This window comes from Galeopterus variegatus, unplaced genomic scaffold, assembly GCF_000696425.1.
Source record: "Galeopterus variegatus unplaced genomic scaffold, G_variegatus-3.0.2 Scaffold1447, whole genome shotgun sequence".
NCBI classification, from domain to species: domain Eukaryota; kingdom Metazoa; phylum Chordata; class Mammalia; order Dermoptera; family Cynocephalidae; genus Galeopterus; species Galeopterus variegatus.
Genome location: NW_007727558.1, coordinates 165,276 through 179,220, shown reverse-complemented (window position 1 = coordinate 179,220; position 13,945 = coordinate 165,276). Strand labels below are relative to the sequence as shown.

At 35.7% G+C, this 13,945-nt stretch overlaps 1 protein-coding gene across 1 annotated transcript in view; it reads left to right on the top strand.

Moving 5' to 3' along the window:
- Nucleotides 1-13,945, top strand: part of ASXL2 (additional sex combs like transcriptional regulator 2) — a 149,379-nt gene that overhangs the window by 47,352 nt on the left and 88,082 nt on the right. The window contains exon 2 of the mRNA XM_008577069.1: nucleotides 2,499-2,581. Within this exon, the coding sequence (XP_008575291.1) occupies nucleotides 2,499-2,581 (83 nt within the window). The remainder of the gene's footprint in view (nucleotides 1-2,498; nucleotides 2,582-13,945) is intronic.

The window sequence follows — 13,945 nt, the reverse complement described above, 5'->3', positions numbered from 1 at the left end:
CCGAACCCTCGGGCGGGAGCGCCGCCACACTTCCCAAGCGGCTCACTATCCAGTGCGCCACTGGGCCGGCCCTCATTGCTATCTTAACAGCTGCAGGTTCTTTATTTTTTAAATGGTAAGAATGGGAAAATGATTTAGGTATTAGAGAGTTTCTGCCTAAAATTTAATAAAACAAAAAGTGAAGAAACCAGAATTGACTTAAAAGTTATCATTTTAAAGGAACTCTTTTGGTAGTAATTTCATTAATCTGAGAATGTTCTCGTTCATTCCTGGAATATATTTTTTTGAGATATGGAATTTTGGATTGACAATGCTTTTCTTTCTGCACTCTAAAATGTTCTACTGCTTCTGCCCTCCATGGTTTCTGATGAGAAATTCAGTCATTTGAATCATTGTTTTCCTAATTGGAATGTATTATTCCTTGGCTTTTTTGAAGTTTTTGTTTTGTTTTGTTTTTAGTTTTGAATAGTTTGTAGTATAACTGGGTGTGGATTTCTTTGAATTTAACTTGTCTGAGATTCATTGATCTTAAAATTATAATACCTGTCTTTTACCGTATTTGGGAGGTTTTCTGCCATTTCTTCAAATATGTTTTTTCTACATTATGCGCTTCTCTCCTTTTGTGACTCTGATGACATGTGTACTAGTTCATTTCTGTTACTTATAACAAAATACTTGGAACTGGGTGATTTATAAGAAAAATGAAATTTATTGCTTACAGTTTCAGAGGCTGGGAAATCCACAGTCCAGGGAACACATTTGGTGAAGGCCTTGCTGGTGGTGACAGTGACTCAGGGATCTCAAATGGCAAAAAATGGCGGAGCAGAGAAAGACTAAACTCTTGTGTGCTCTTCTTTTAAAGTGCTCAGAATCATGCCTGTGACCACCATCATTAACCCATTTACCATGGCAGGGTCCTACAATCTGATCACCTCTTCAGACCCCCACCTTTCAATTACTGTAATAGGGTTTCCCACCTTCAACAGTTACAGTGGGGATTAAATTTTGGGAGGACATTCAACCCAAGGCAATATGAATGTTAGAGCTTTGATATAGTGTTCCATTGGCTTTGTTCATTTATTTTTTCTGTATTTTTTCTCTGTAGTCATCAGATGGGATAATTTCTATTGCTTTATCTTCAAGTTCACTGACTCTTTCCTCTGTTATCTCTAGAGATTCTGCTTTTGAGTCATATCAGGAAACTTCAGTTTTTATTTTACTTTTTTAGTTCTAAAATTTTATTTTGTGTCATATATAAATATAAATATATGACGTCAAATAAAACATGTGTGAAACAAATATGTATATGTATCTACTGAGACTCTGTTGCCTGTTTGTTTCAAGAATATTCACCCTGACTTCTTGAAGCATAGTTGTAATAGCTGATAATTCCAACATCTGTGTCATCTTGGGTTTCTAGTGTATAGCTTGTCTTTCCCTTGTGAATTAATGAGATTTTCCTGGATTTTTTATATGTCAAGTGATTTTGGATTATATATTAAGTATTTGATGCTATGTTATGATGGTCTGTCTTGTTTAAATTCTATGGAAAATGTTGATTTTTGTTGTTGTGGAGGGGGATTTTTTTTAATATAATGGGCATTTGACTTTGCTAGATTCTAAGTTTCTACTCACCTTCTGTGCACTCTAATTCCTATGTCTAGTTTTCATAGCCTTTGCAGAGCTGTTTGGTTCTGTCCTGTGTGTGCGCCACGTAGTAGCTGGTTTGGGAACTGGGTATTGGTCTGTCTGGAGAGTGTGTTGTTTAGATTCACATATGTGTACCAGTGGGTGACTTTAGAAATGTTTATAGAACTTCATGGTATCACTTCTTGAGCTCTTTTCTCTTTGCAAGTTCCCTGACATTTTTTGGCTCTTAGAGACCTTTATTTATTGTCCTCTGGCTAGAAAACTGAGGTTTTTATTTCTCTGTTTTGCTGCAAACTTCTTTCTGCAGCTGGGTCTTTCCAGGTTTTTAGTGGCATTCAGAGGAAGAGATAGTATGGACTGTGCTTACTCCATCTTTTCCAGAACAGAACGCAGATATCATTTTAATTTCATTACAGCTGTATTATTCACTTGTTTTAGTCAAGAATTTATTGTGCATCCATGCTGAACCACGCTTTGCTGGAAATGTAAAAATGGATGGTCTTAAGGTGCCTGCAATAAGTCACAGATAGGGATGGGATGGGTGGAGGCAAAGAGTAAACAATTTTATATTCACTAATGATGAATAATTGAGTTATTAATCTTAGCCTTTTTGATCCATTTCTGCTTTAGGGTTTGACTTATTGTTCGTGACTTAGGGAGAGAAGATCCAATTTATATTCAGTTAACTTTCTACTTATCCCAAAATAAAAGGAATGAAAATTCTCTGGATATGTATATGCTGAATATAATTATTAAGATATAATTATAATAAGGAAAATAATTACATATATAGTTATAATAAGAATAAGAATGTAAGAGTAATTTATTATTATGTACTTGTTTCTCAGGTCTTAGAAAAATACCCCAATACACCCATGAGTCATAAAGAAATTCTTCAAGTTATCCAGAGAGAAGGACTAAAAGAAATCAGGTGAGTTATTTAAATATTATTAGTAATAATAATACTTGATTAGAGTATTTGGTAGTATATAGTAGTGTACTTCAGTCCTGAAGTTTGATTATTTAGTAATAAGTGCTTTGTTAATTTCTGGTTTATTCAGCTGTCAGATCTTTGAAGTTTTTAACTCATAGCACAGTTATAAAACAAAAAGTAAGTTAAACAAATTCTTAGTGAGAAAGGAGGCAGCTATCTCCAAGCTTGTGTGGTTTAATTCTTAGGGAGGCCTGGAGCCATCTTCAAGCCTTCATCTATCACTTTAGGCTTTTGATTTAATAAACTTAGTCATTAGCAGATAAAATTAGTCTAGTATGGGTGAATGCTAGAGGTAGACAGTCTAGGAAGAAATAACATTGACCAAAAAGGAATAAAATGAGAAAGACATATAAAACAGTATATATGTCAAATAATAGTCTTATTATATTCAAATATAATACACTGGGGTTAATTAATACAGGATCAAAGATAACACACACTTTAATTTCTAAGATCCTTGTATTACATTAGCACATAATAGTCAATATTCATAACTAAGAACCTCTGTCATCAAGAAATGTTAAAATTATGTTATGTATGCTTTGTATATTATGACAGAAATTTGGGAGTCTACATAAGAGAGAGAGATTCATTAAGACAGGAAAAGTTTGTGGTGCTTTCAAACTGCTACTAGTGGTTTTCAACTATGGGTGGTGTTGTATAACACCCTTAGGGAAAGAATTTGGAATTTTGGGGGGCCATTTTTGATTGTTACAGTGTCTGGGGGGGGTGTACAATGGCATGTAGTGGGAAGGTAACAGAGATGCTAAATGTCTTGCATTGTACTGAACACATTGAATAGTTGTTTGACTCAGATGCCAGTAGTGTTCCCATTGAGAATCTGAACTATGCTCGAATATTTGTAAGTGACAACAATATATTTCTTGATAAGTTGACATTGCGTGTTCTAGATTTTAATTCTCATTTTCTTATCTTTAACATGAAATTCTATGATTTTTTTTATTAGCTCCTTTTTTTTTCTTTTTTTTTTTTTTTTTTTTTTTTTTTGTCTTTTGTCTTTTGTCTTTTTTCCGTGTCCGGCAACGGATCGCAACCCTCAGTGTTGCCCCCGTACCGGACCGGGGACCGGCAACGGGATCGCAAGCCTCGGTGTTGCTCCCGCGCCTCGCTCAGCCAGTGAGCGGGAGCCGGTCTGTATGTGGGATCCGAACCCTCGGACGGGAGCGCCGCCGCGCTTCCCAAGCGGCGCACTATCCATTGCGCCACCGGGCCGGCCCTTATTAGCTCTTTTCTAAAGCAGTTTAAAACTTTTTGTTTTGGTTTGTAGCCAAACCACAGTGGGAATAAATTAGGTTTGCTTCATTGATATGAAAAAGTGAAATATAGATCAGTATATCTCACTTTATATAACATGTCCCTGAAAAATTGAGTGTAAACATTTGTAAATTAAAACATTAGAATGTAATGTTGGCCACTTAACTCAGTTGGTTAGAGCATGGTGCTGAGAACAACGAAGTCCAGGGTTTGATCTCTGTATTGGCCAGCCGCCAGTCAGTCAATCAAACAGTAAAACATTAAAATGCATTTGAAGAATTAACATTTTAAAGTATCTTTTGTAAATTATTAAAGAAATTAATTACCCTTAATTTGTTGATGATATAATTCTAAATTTTCATGTGACTTATATTTTTTAGATTAGGGTTAATTAAAGCACAGTATCCATTTAATCACAGATTAATTTGTACAAAACTTACAGGAGAGAGCTGTTTCCCATTTCAGTCTTTGTACATGCTGACCCCTTAGCAGGGAATATGCTTTCCTCAGCAAGGAATGTGTACATGCTGACCCCTTAAGAAGGAATGTGTTATTTGACAATAAACTCTTTCTGGTCTGTTTGAATATCTCCTTTTCAGAGAATTTTGGCTGTCTTTCCAATCTAGATCACATCTTCCTATTTTTAGTTTTTTATAATTTTTTGTGTTCTTTCTTCATAGCACTAAGGTTTGAAATTATATATTTTTGCAGTTAAAAAAATTATACATCTTCTCTATACCTTATGTGAAGCTAGTTCCAAGAGAGTAGTGACGTTATCTGTTGCTTCTCCCGCAATGTGTGGTGACACTGAAAATTTACTTGTTAGTGAATATATGAAGTATCTGTGGTTGGAACATCATATTCAAATGTAGTTATAGCTATTCTCTTGCTGCACTGAAGTGTCAAATGGTAGTCTTATCATCTTTAAAGTTTTTAGAAAGATTACAGGATGAAACACATACTATACTTATTGATGGTATGCCACTTCATATTGTTTTATTTTCAGTCCTCAGACTTCAGAACATAATTTTCAACTCTTCTCCTTTTGTATTTCCCCCTCAGCTTCCACATTTTGAAGAATCTTGCTTAATTTTTATTATTCTATACTATATTTTTTCTCTAAAAATTTTTTAACATGGAAACAACCCAATGGCTAAACAAAGTGTGATATATACATATAATTAAGTCTTAAGACGATATGAAATTCTGATACATGCTACAACATGGATGAACCTTGAAAACTTTATGCTAAGTAAAATAAGCCAGGCCCAAAAGGACAAATATTGTATAAATCCACTTGTTTGAGATACCAAGAATAGGTAAATTCATAGAGACAGAAAGTAGAATGAAGTTACCAGAGACTTGAGTGGGATGGAATAGGGAATAAATGTTTAATGGGTACAGAGTTTCTGTTTGAGATGATGAAGAAGTTCTGGAGATGGACGATGGTGATAGTTGCACAGCATTGCGAATGTATTTAATGCCATTGAATTGAACACTTAAAAATTGTGAAAGGTTAAATTTTATGTTATGTAGGTTTCACCACAAACAACCAACAAAGTATTAAAAAAGAAGTGGTTGGCTCCTGGCTGAGAAAGATTCAGGTACTAGTTTGTTTGAGAAGTTAGGTTGTAAGATTGCAATTCATTTACCCAATGTTTGGAATTCTGAATGAATTAATTAGAAACATGTTTTTTTTTTTTTTAAAGTATTACAGCGTTTAAATTAATTGCCTGTTTATAAAGCATAGCAACATTCTGGAAAATATAGGGAGGAAAAGTCCTCAAATTTTTACTCTCACACTTATCAGTGACTTTGTGTATTCTATTATGTTCTTTTCATAACTTAATGCATCACTTTTAAAGATAGTTTAAAGTTTCTCATAGAAGTCAAAGGAAAAAAGAAGATACAGATTTTGATATTTCAGGTGAAATGGGACATGACTTAGGCCAGGGGAGACTAAGGATCTTTTCTAGTGTACTTAGTAGTCATAGTGAATAGCAGAGGCATTCTGGAGTTTTCTTAAACTGTTTGTAACAGATAAAACAATTTGTTTGGAACAGATAAAACAAGAATACACGGAAAGTTAATGATAATGTAGGTAGATGCTCTAAATGTAGTACTTGGTCATTTGCAAATAAAGAGAAAAGTTAATTTCTGTGCTGTTTACCAGGAAACAGTTATTGCATAAAATTAAAAACAGTTTAGAAAAATTTGTTATGACATCTTACCTGCTTCTGCAGTTTTCTGTGGTTAAAATGTAGCCTAATTGTTCTGTCTCTTAATATAAATACCAGAGATATCGTGGCAATTGTTTATTAGGGTTGAACTCTTCATTACAGAATTGCTTGTTCCAAATTTGTACTTTTAGAACCTTTAAAAAAATTCTTTAAGCTTTTACTCATTTGTTTTTAATCTAGACAATCCTTTTTAAAAATCAGTATTACTCACTGGGTAGAGATTTTGTTTATTGCGTTTGCTTGGTTAAAGAACCCCCATTCAAATAAGTCATGTATTGATCCTAGATCATTCTCTGCAATTGTGTGAATTTATATAAATTTTTAAGGAATGGTTAGCTATTGTTGTTTCCTTCCCAAGACACTAGAAATGAAATCAAGGCTTCAGAGAGATGTGCCTTACTTGTGTACATTTGACTGTTTACTTTAGTTCCTTCCTAAGGGAAACTATTCAGGGTTTTATTTTACCTTGAATCAATGTAACATTCATGGCAAATGGATGTCAGCCATCAGTAGTAAAATAGCCTTTTAAAAACTTCGATACTTCCTTTTTGTCTGAGGATGCAGATTTTACAGTTTGCAGGGAAACTAACTCAGAGCAACTAGTGCCCCATTTTGCTTTTAGTTTCTCCTGGCTTGAGTCCATACTTCTTGTCATTACAAACTATGCCTTTGGTCATCAAGTGTCAGAAGCAATTCAAACCGTAGCCTCCAAAATACACTCACATAGCTACTCCCACTTAGCTTCATGGAGCTCTTTCTAGGCTTTTGGGCATTATTATCATTTTTAAAAATCTTTTAAAGTTGAGTTTATTTAGATGTTCTCTGTAGTCTCTGAGCTATACAATTCTGTAGTTCATAGGGTTCAATCAGGAGACAGAAACTACACGGTAATTTGAACAGGGACGTTACTAACAAGTTATTAACTGGAAGTTATTAACAGGTTAATCAGAAATTAACTATTCAAAGGTAAAGAGAACACAAAAGAATACAGTAATAGCAGATATAGGGAACAACCACTACCTCTACGGCTGGGTCAGTGTACCCCAGGAAGGAGCAACTTTTAAGGAGGTCTCCCCATCCTCAGGTTTCAATTCAGATCTCTCCCAGGAGAAAGTGGGACTATGGCTCAGTGGATGAAAAAATTCATCGGTGCTGTAATCATAAGTGGCCATAGGAAACTGTCTACTGGGTACTAGAAGAACCTCCTAGAAAGCTTCCTGCTGGAGTACCTGTCTCAGTTGCTGGGCAGCCAACTGAGGCACAAGCAGAATTTTCTGGAAGCCACCCACAGGTTTTCTGCTGAACCTTGTTGAAGGATTGGGTGCCATTGAGTGGCTCTCATGCTGCTGGCTGCTGTGTGCCACAGGAGCAAGCAGGCAAGAGCACACTGAAACCAGGAAAAAAGCCCCTTCTTTCTGCAGTGTTACTCCAGTGCTTTACTGACAGAGCTTAACATTGAGCCAGCTGGCAGAGGAGAAGCATTTATAGGATCCAACTCCCTGATCATGGAGAATGCAAAGAGGGTTGGATTTGGAGCTGGAAGTCAATGAATTGATAACTGGCACAGAAGCCTTCAGTAGTTTTTCCATAGAATAAATACTTTCCATTAACTGGTCCCATGTACGACTTTGATTTACATGATTTCTACCTGCACCCCCGCTAAACTGATACACTACCGTTCCCTGTTATCATCTTTACTAAGGATTTTGAGTAATCTTTTATTGCCATCTCTTCACGAAAAAATCCTGACAGTCTTTCAAAACCAACTTAGATGTTAACTCCACAAAGGTGGCCTTTTCCCTTTCAGCTCAAGGTCATCTTTGCTTGTGTGAATAATTTTTTTGAAGGAGGGTTCTCACCTATTTTATATTGTACTTAGTAATGTATCATCACTTCCCTTTCTAGGTTAATTTTTAGAATTAATATTTATGATCAGTTTTAGGCGAATAGGTGCTTAGTGTCAAAGACAAATGGGACTTCATCTTAACTATTTATAGAATTTCAGAGAAAATAAGGAATATCGTAACTATTCTTTTAAATGAGAAAATCAGATTTTTTATACTTAGCGATTTAAAAAATTGGAAATGGCAAATTTGTATATGGGAAATAGAATGAGAACATTTTAGAACTGAGATGACTTTGGAAATTTTCTGATTCCAACTTATATCATTGGATGGAATGTGTGCCCCCCCATCCCCAAGTTCGTGTGTCCAAATTGGAATTTGGTTTTTAAAAATTCTTTCCTATTCTTGTTTTCTTTTGGTTTAAGTTAAAATTTTATTAAGAAATATCTCAAACTTAGAATATATATAACAAACATATAGATTATGAAACAAAAACTCTTGACCACCAATACCATTGGAACTGCCTCTGCTTCTCCACTATCCCGTCCCCTTTTTGTGCTGGCTAGAACTTTCAGTACTATTTTGAATAATGGTGGTGAGAGTGTAAGTCCTTTCCTAGTTCTTAGGAAAGCATTACCTTTTACCAGTAAGTATGATACCAGCTGTAGGTTTTTGTAGATGCTCTTTATTAAGGTTGGGAAGTTGCCCTCTGTATTAGTTTCCTATGGCTGCCATAACAAAGTACCATAAATCAGGTGGCTTTAAACAACAGAAATTTATTCTCTCATCGTTCTGGAGGCTAGAAGTCTGAAATCAAGGCATTGGCAGAGTTGATTGCTTCTGAGCGCTCGGAGGGGAGAATCTGTTCCATGTTTCCTAGCTTTTCATGGTTGCCAGGAATCTTTGAAATTCTTCATGTATAGATGCATTGCTCCAATCTCTGTCTCTCTCTTCACATGGCATTCTGCCTTAGACTGTGTCCAAGTTACCATCTTCTTCAAAGGACACTAGTCACCGTAATTCGGTATGACCTCATTTTTAACTTGATTACATCTGTAATCAAATAAGGTCAACTAACGTTCCAAATAAGGTCACATTCACAGGTACAGGGAGTAAGGACGTAGTTCAACCCACAACATCCTCTATTCCAAGTTAGCTGAGATTTTTGTCATGAGTGAGTGTTGGATTTTGTCATATGCTTCTTCTGTGTCAATTGATATGATCATATTATTTTTCTTATTTAGCATGTTGATGTAGCAGATTCCATTAATTTTTGACTACAAAGCCAGCCTTGTACACCTGTAATAAATCCTACTTGTATAATTCTTTTTTTATAATGCTTCATTTGGTATATTGTTGAGGATTTTTGTTTTTAAGTTAATTAGAAATATTGGTCTGTAGTTTTCTTCCTTCCCTCCTTCCTTCTCTCCTTCCATCCTTCTCTCCTTCCTTCCTTCCTTCCCTTCCTTCCCTTTCTGCCTTCCCTTCCTTCCTTCCCTCTCTTTCTTTCTGTCCTTTCTTTATCATTGTTGATTTTTGTATCAAAGTAACATGGCCTCAAAAAATGAATTGAAAAGTGTTCCCTCCTCTTCTCTTTCTAGAAGATATTGTGTAAAATTGGTGTTCTTCAAATGTTTGGTGGAATTGTCAATTGAAACCGTCTGGACCTGGAGGTTTCTTTTTCAGGAACTTTTTTTTTATTACAGATTTAATTTCTTTAATGGTTATAGGACCATGCACATTATCTGTTTCTTCATCTGGGTTGAGTTTTGGTAGTTTGTGAGGAATTGGTTCATTTCTTCTAAGTTGTTGAATTAATGAGTGCAAAGTTGTTTGTACTATACCTTATTCTTCAGTGGCTGTAGAATCTGTAGTGACCCCTCTGTTTCATTTCTGATACTGGTGATTTGTGTTTTCTATCTTGTCTTTGTCAGTTTTGCTAGAGATTTGTCAATTTCATTGATTTTTTTTTTTTTTAAAGAAACCAGATTTCTGTTTCATTGGTTTTTCTCTATTGTTTTTGTCCTTAAATTTTTATTATTTTATGACTCAGGTTATGGTCTATCTTCCTTACTGTACATGAATGTTCCTTGAGTGCTTGAAGAGAATGTGTGGGCCGGCCTGGTGGCGCACTGCTTCAGTGCGCTGCTTGGGAGCGTGGCGGCGCTCCTGCCGAGGGTTCGGATCCCACATACAGACCGACCGCTCACTGGCTGAGTGAGGTGTGGGCGCAACACCAAGGGTTGTGATCCCGTTGCTGGTCCCGGTCCGGTACGGGCGCGACACTGAGGGTTGCGATCCGTTGCCGGTCATGAAAAAAGACAAAAAGGAAAAAAAAAAAAAGAGAGAGAATGTGTATGTGTTTTCTGCCTATCAGTGGTTACTAGTGTTGTTCAGGGCTTCTATATCCTTGTTGATTTTTTGTCTACTTGTTCTGTTGATTATTGAAAAAAGGTATTAAAGTCTCCAAGTATAATTGTGTCTCTTATCTATTTTTCTCTTCAGTTCTTTAAGTTTTTGCTTCATGTATTTTGAATATTTGTGGTTAGGTGCACGTACAACCCTGTTATCGTTACATAATGACCCTATTTATCCTTAGTAATATTCTTTGTTTTGGAGTCTGCTTTGTCTGGTATTAATAGAGCCATTTTTGATTAATTTTGTGTGGTATTTTTTTTCATTTTTTTAACTTATCTTTGTCTTTATATGTTTGAAGCAGATTTTTGAAGATAACAATCTGAGTATTGACCTGATTAGATTTATTCTCACATTTTATTTATTTGTTTTCTGGTTTTCCCTCATTTATCATTTTGCTGTCCCCTCTCTTCTGCCTTCTTTTGAATTATTTGAGTGTTTTGTAGTATTCCATTTTATTTATTGCCTTTTTGACAATATCTGTTTGTTTTAGTGTTTGCTCTACAGATTATAATATATGCCCCAAACCTTTCACAGACTTCTTGGAGTTAATATTTTACTACCATACATAAAATGTAGAAGCTTTACAACCCCTTAGGTCCCTTATCCCATCCTTTTTATGTTGTAGTTGTCATATGTGTTACGTCTTATGCATGGCTTTTTGACTCTGTCTTTGTTCGTTTATTTTTAGTAGTTGCTCTAGAGTTTATAATGTGCATCCCAAACCTTTCACAAGTTTCTTGGAGTTAATATTTTACTACCTTTGATAAAATGTAGAGCTTTAAAACCATTTAGGTCCCTTTATCCATTCTCTTTATGTTGTAGTTGTCATATGTGTTAACACTCATACATGGAAAACCCCACCAAACACTGTTATTAATTTTCTGTAGTCATAGATAATTCAAAGACAATGCTTACCAAGATGTTTACCATTACTTTTGTTCTTCCTTCATCCGTTAAGTTCCAAATTTCTCTCTAGTATCATTGTCCTTAAGTCTGAAGAACTTCCTTTTAATATTTCTTTTAGAGCAAGTCTATTTATAATGAATTTTCTTAATTTTCCTTCATCTGAGAATGGTTTTTTTTGTTTGTTTTGCCTTCATTTTGAAGGATGTTTTCATTGGATATAGAACTCTTTGTTGACAATCCTTTTCTTTTAGTACTTTTAAAGTATTTCTCCACTGCCTCCTGGCCCCCATGGTTTCTGATGAGAAATCCATGGGCATGTGAATCATTGTTCTGTAAGTAATGTAATTGTTTTCTTGGGGTTCTTTCAAGATAGTTTCTTTATGTTTAGTTTTCAGCAGTTTGATTTTAATGTGTCTAGGTATGGGTTTCTTTATGTTTAATCTGTTTAGCATTCACTGAGCTTCTTGAATCTGTAGCTTTTATGCCTTTTGCCAAATTTGGCAAGTTTTCAGTCATTCTTCAAGTATTTTTTTCTTCATTACACTTTTTCTCTTCTTCTAGGAGTCCAACAACATGATTACCTTCTAGTATTTTACCATAGTTCCCTGGGTCTCTGAATATTTTTTCCCCAATCTTTTTCTCTCTGTTTTTCAGATTGGATAATTTCTGTTGCTCTATCCTCACATTCCCTGGCTCTTTTTTCTATTATCTCCATTCAGGTATTGGGCCCATCTAGTGAGATTTTTTATTTCTATTGTATCTTTTAATTCTAAAATTCTTATTTTGTTCTTTATTTTTTAATAGTTGATATTTCTCTGCTGAAAACTTTTCTTTCCATTAAATTCAGGTTCATTTATCTTTACTTCATGGAGTTTAGTTATAATAAATGCTTTAAAGTTTTCATCTGATAACTAAAACCTCTGGGTAATCTCAGGATTGGCAAATGTTGATTATCCTTTCCTTTATGAGTTCCTCTTATTTTCCTGGATCTGCATATATCAAGAAATTTAAGATTGTATTCTGGAAATTTTGAATATTATGTTTTCTAGGCTGTATTTCTCTGTTAAAAACCTCTGGAGAATGTTGATTTCTTTTTTTTTTTTTAGGTAGGCAATAAATCCAATTGTCTTCAGAGTACATATTCTGTTACCTTCTACAGGTGTTGGTCCAATTGTCAGTTCAGTTTTCAAAGTCTCTGCTCTGCCGTTTTGGGTCTGCCCCATGCATGTGCCATTCCAGGTTAGTTTGAGACTTGAGCAGTGGTTTAGTTCTAAAAGTCTTTGCTGTGTTAGCTGAGGATGTCCCAAGCATGCACAGCTCATGGGTGAGCCCAGGCCTTAGGTAGGTGTTAGGGGATTCCCTTCTCCAGTTATCTTTTCTCTGGAATTTTCCTCCACACTGTATCACCTGCAGGGCCCTTTTTTCCTGTCTTCTGGTCAGAAAGACAGGGCTTCTCTCAGACTATTGCCTGTGGACTGAAGTAGTATATCTGTCCAACTAGGACCTGCCTTTTAGCCAAAGTGGTAAGAGAAAAATCTCTCATTCTGTGAGAATTTAGAGTTTAGCAAACTGTGAAGTTAGAGGGAACAGTCCACATGACTGCCTTCACTTATTAGACCAACTGCATATTTCAGGGGTCCCCAGGAGTACTCTCAAGGCTTAGAAGGACTTGCATAACTCACTGAAAGTCATTGTACACGTGGTTATGGAAGGGAAGAGACATAGAGGGCAGAGTCAAGGTAAAGTGCCAAACACAGAACTTCCAGCCATCCTCAGCCCCTGGACTCAGGACAGCATTACTTTATAGGCATCAATATGTGACAGTATGCACAAAATATTGCCAACCAGCAAAGCTCACTCAAGTCTTTATGTCTAGAGTTTTTGTTGCAGTTCCATCATATAGGCATGACTGATTGATTGCCTGTGTGGCTGATCTCAGTTTCCAGTTTCCAGATCCTCCAGAGGTCGACTGACACTGAGTGACCCAAGACCCTACCCTAAATCATGTTGAGTGGCTCAGAGCACCCTCTCTGAATCACATTGTTACTCTTTGGCTAGCCCAAGGCTTTTCTAGGTCCTAGTGATTACCTTGCAGAAGCCAAGGACAAAGTCCGCATGCCTGCTTATGAAGAGGTTTTGACTTCTATCCTCAGTATACCAGCTTTCTTAATTTTTAGTGTTTTAAGTAGTTGCTTTTTAAAAATTGAGGTATAATTAACATACTGTGAAAATCACCATTTTAAAGTGACAGTTCAGTGGATTTTAGTATATTCATCCAAAACATTTTTATCACCCCAAAGAGAAGCCCCATATTCATTACCTGCCACTGTCCCCCTCCAGTGCCCTCAGCCCCACAAATCTACTTTCTGTCTCTTTAGATTTGCATATTTTGGACATTTCATATAAATGGAATCGTACAATATGTGATCTTTTGTGACTGGCTTCTTTCACTTGGCATAATGATTTGAAGGTTCATTCATGTTATAGCATTTATCAATACTTAATTCCTTTATTGCCAAATAATGTTCCATTGTATTCATATGCCACATTTTGTTTATCCATTCATCCATTTATGGACATCTTGGGCTATTATGAATGATGCTGCTACAAACATTTGC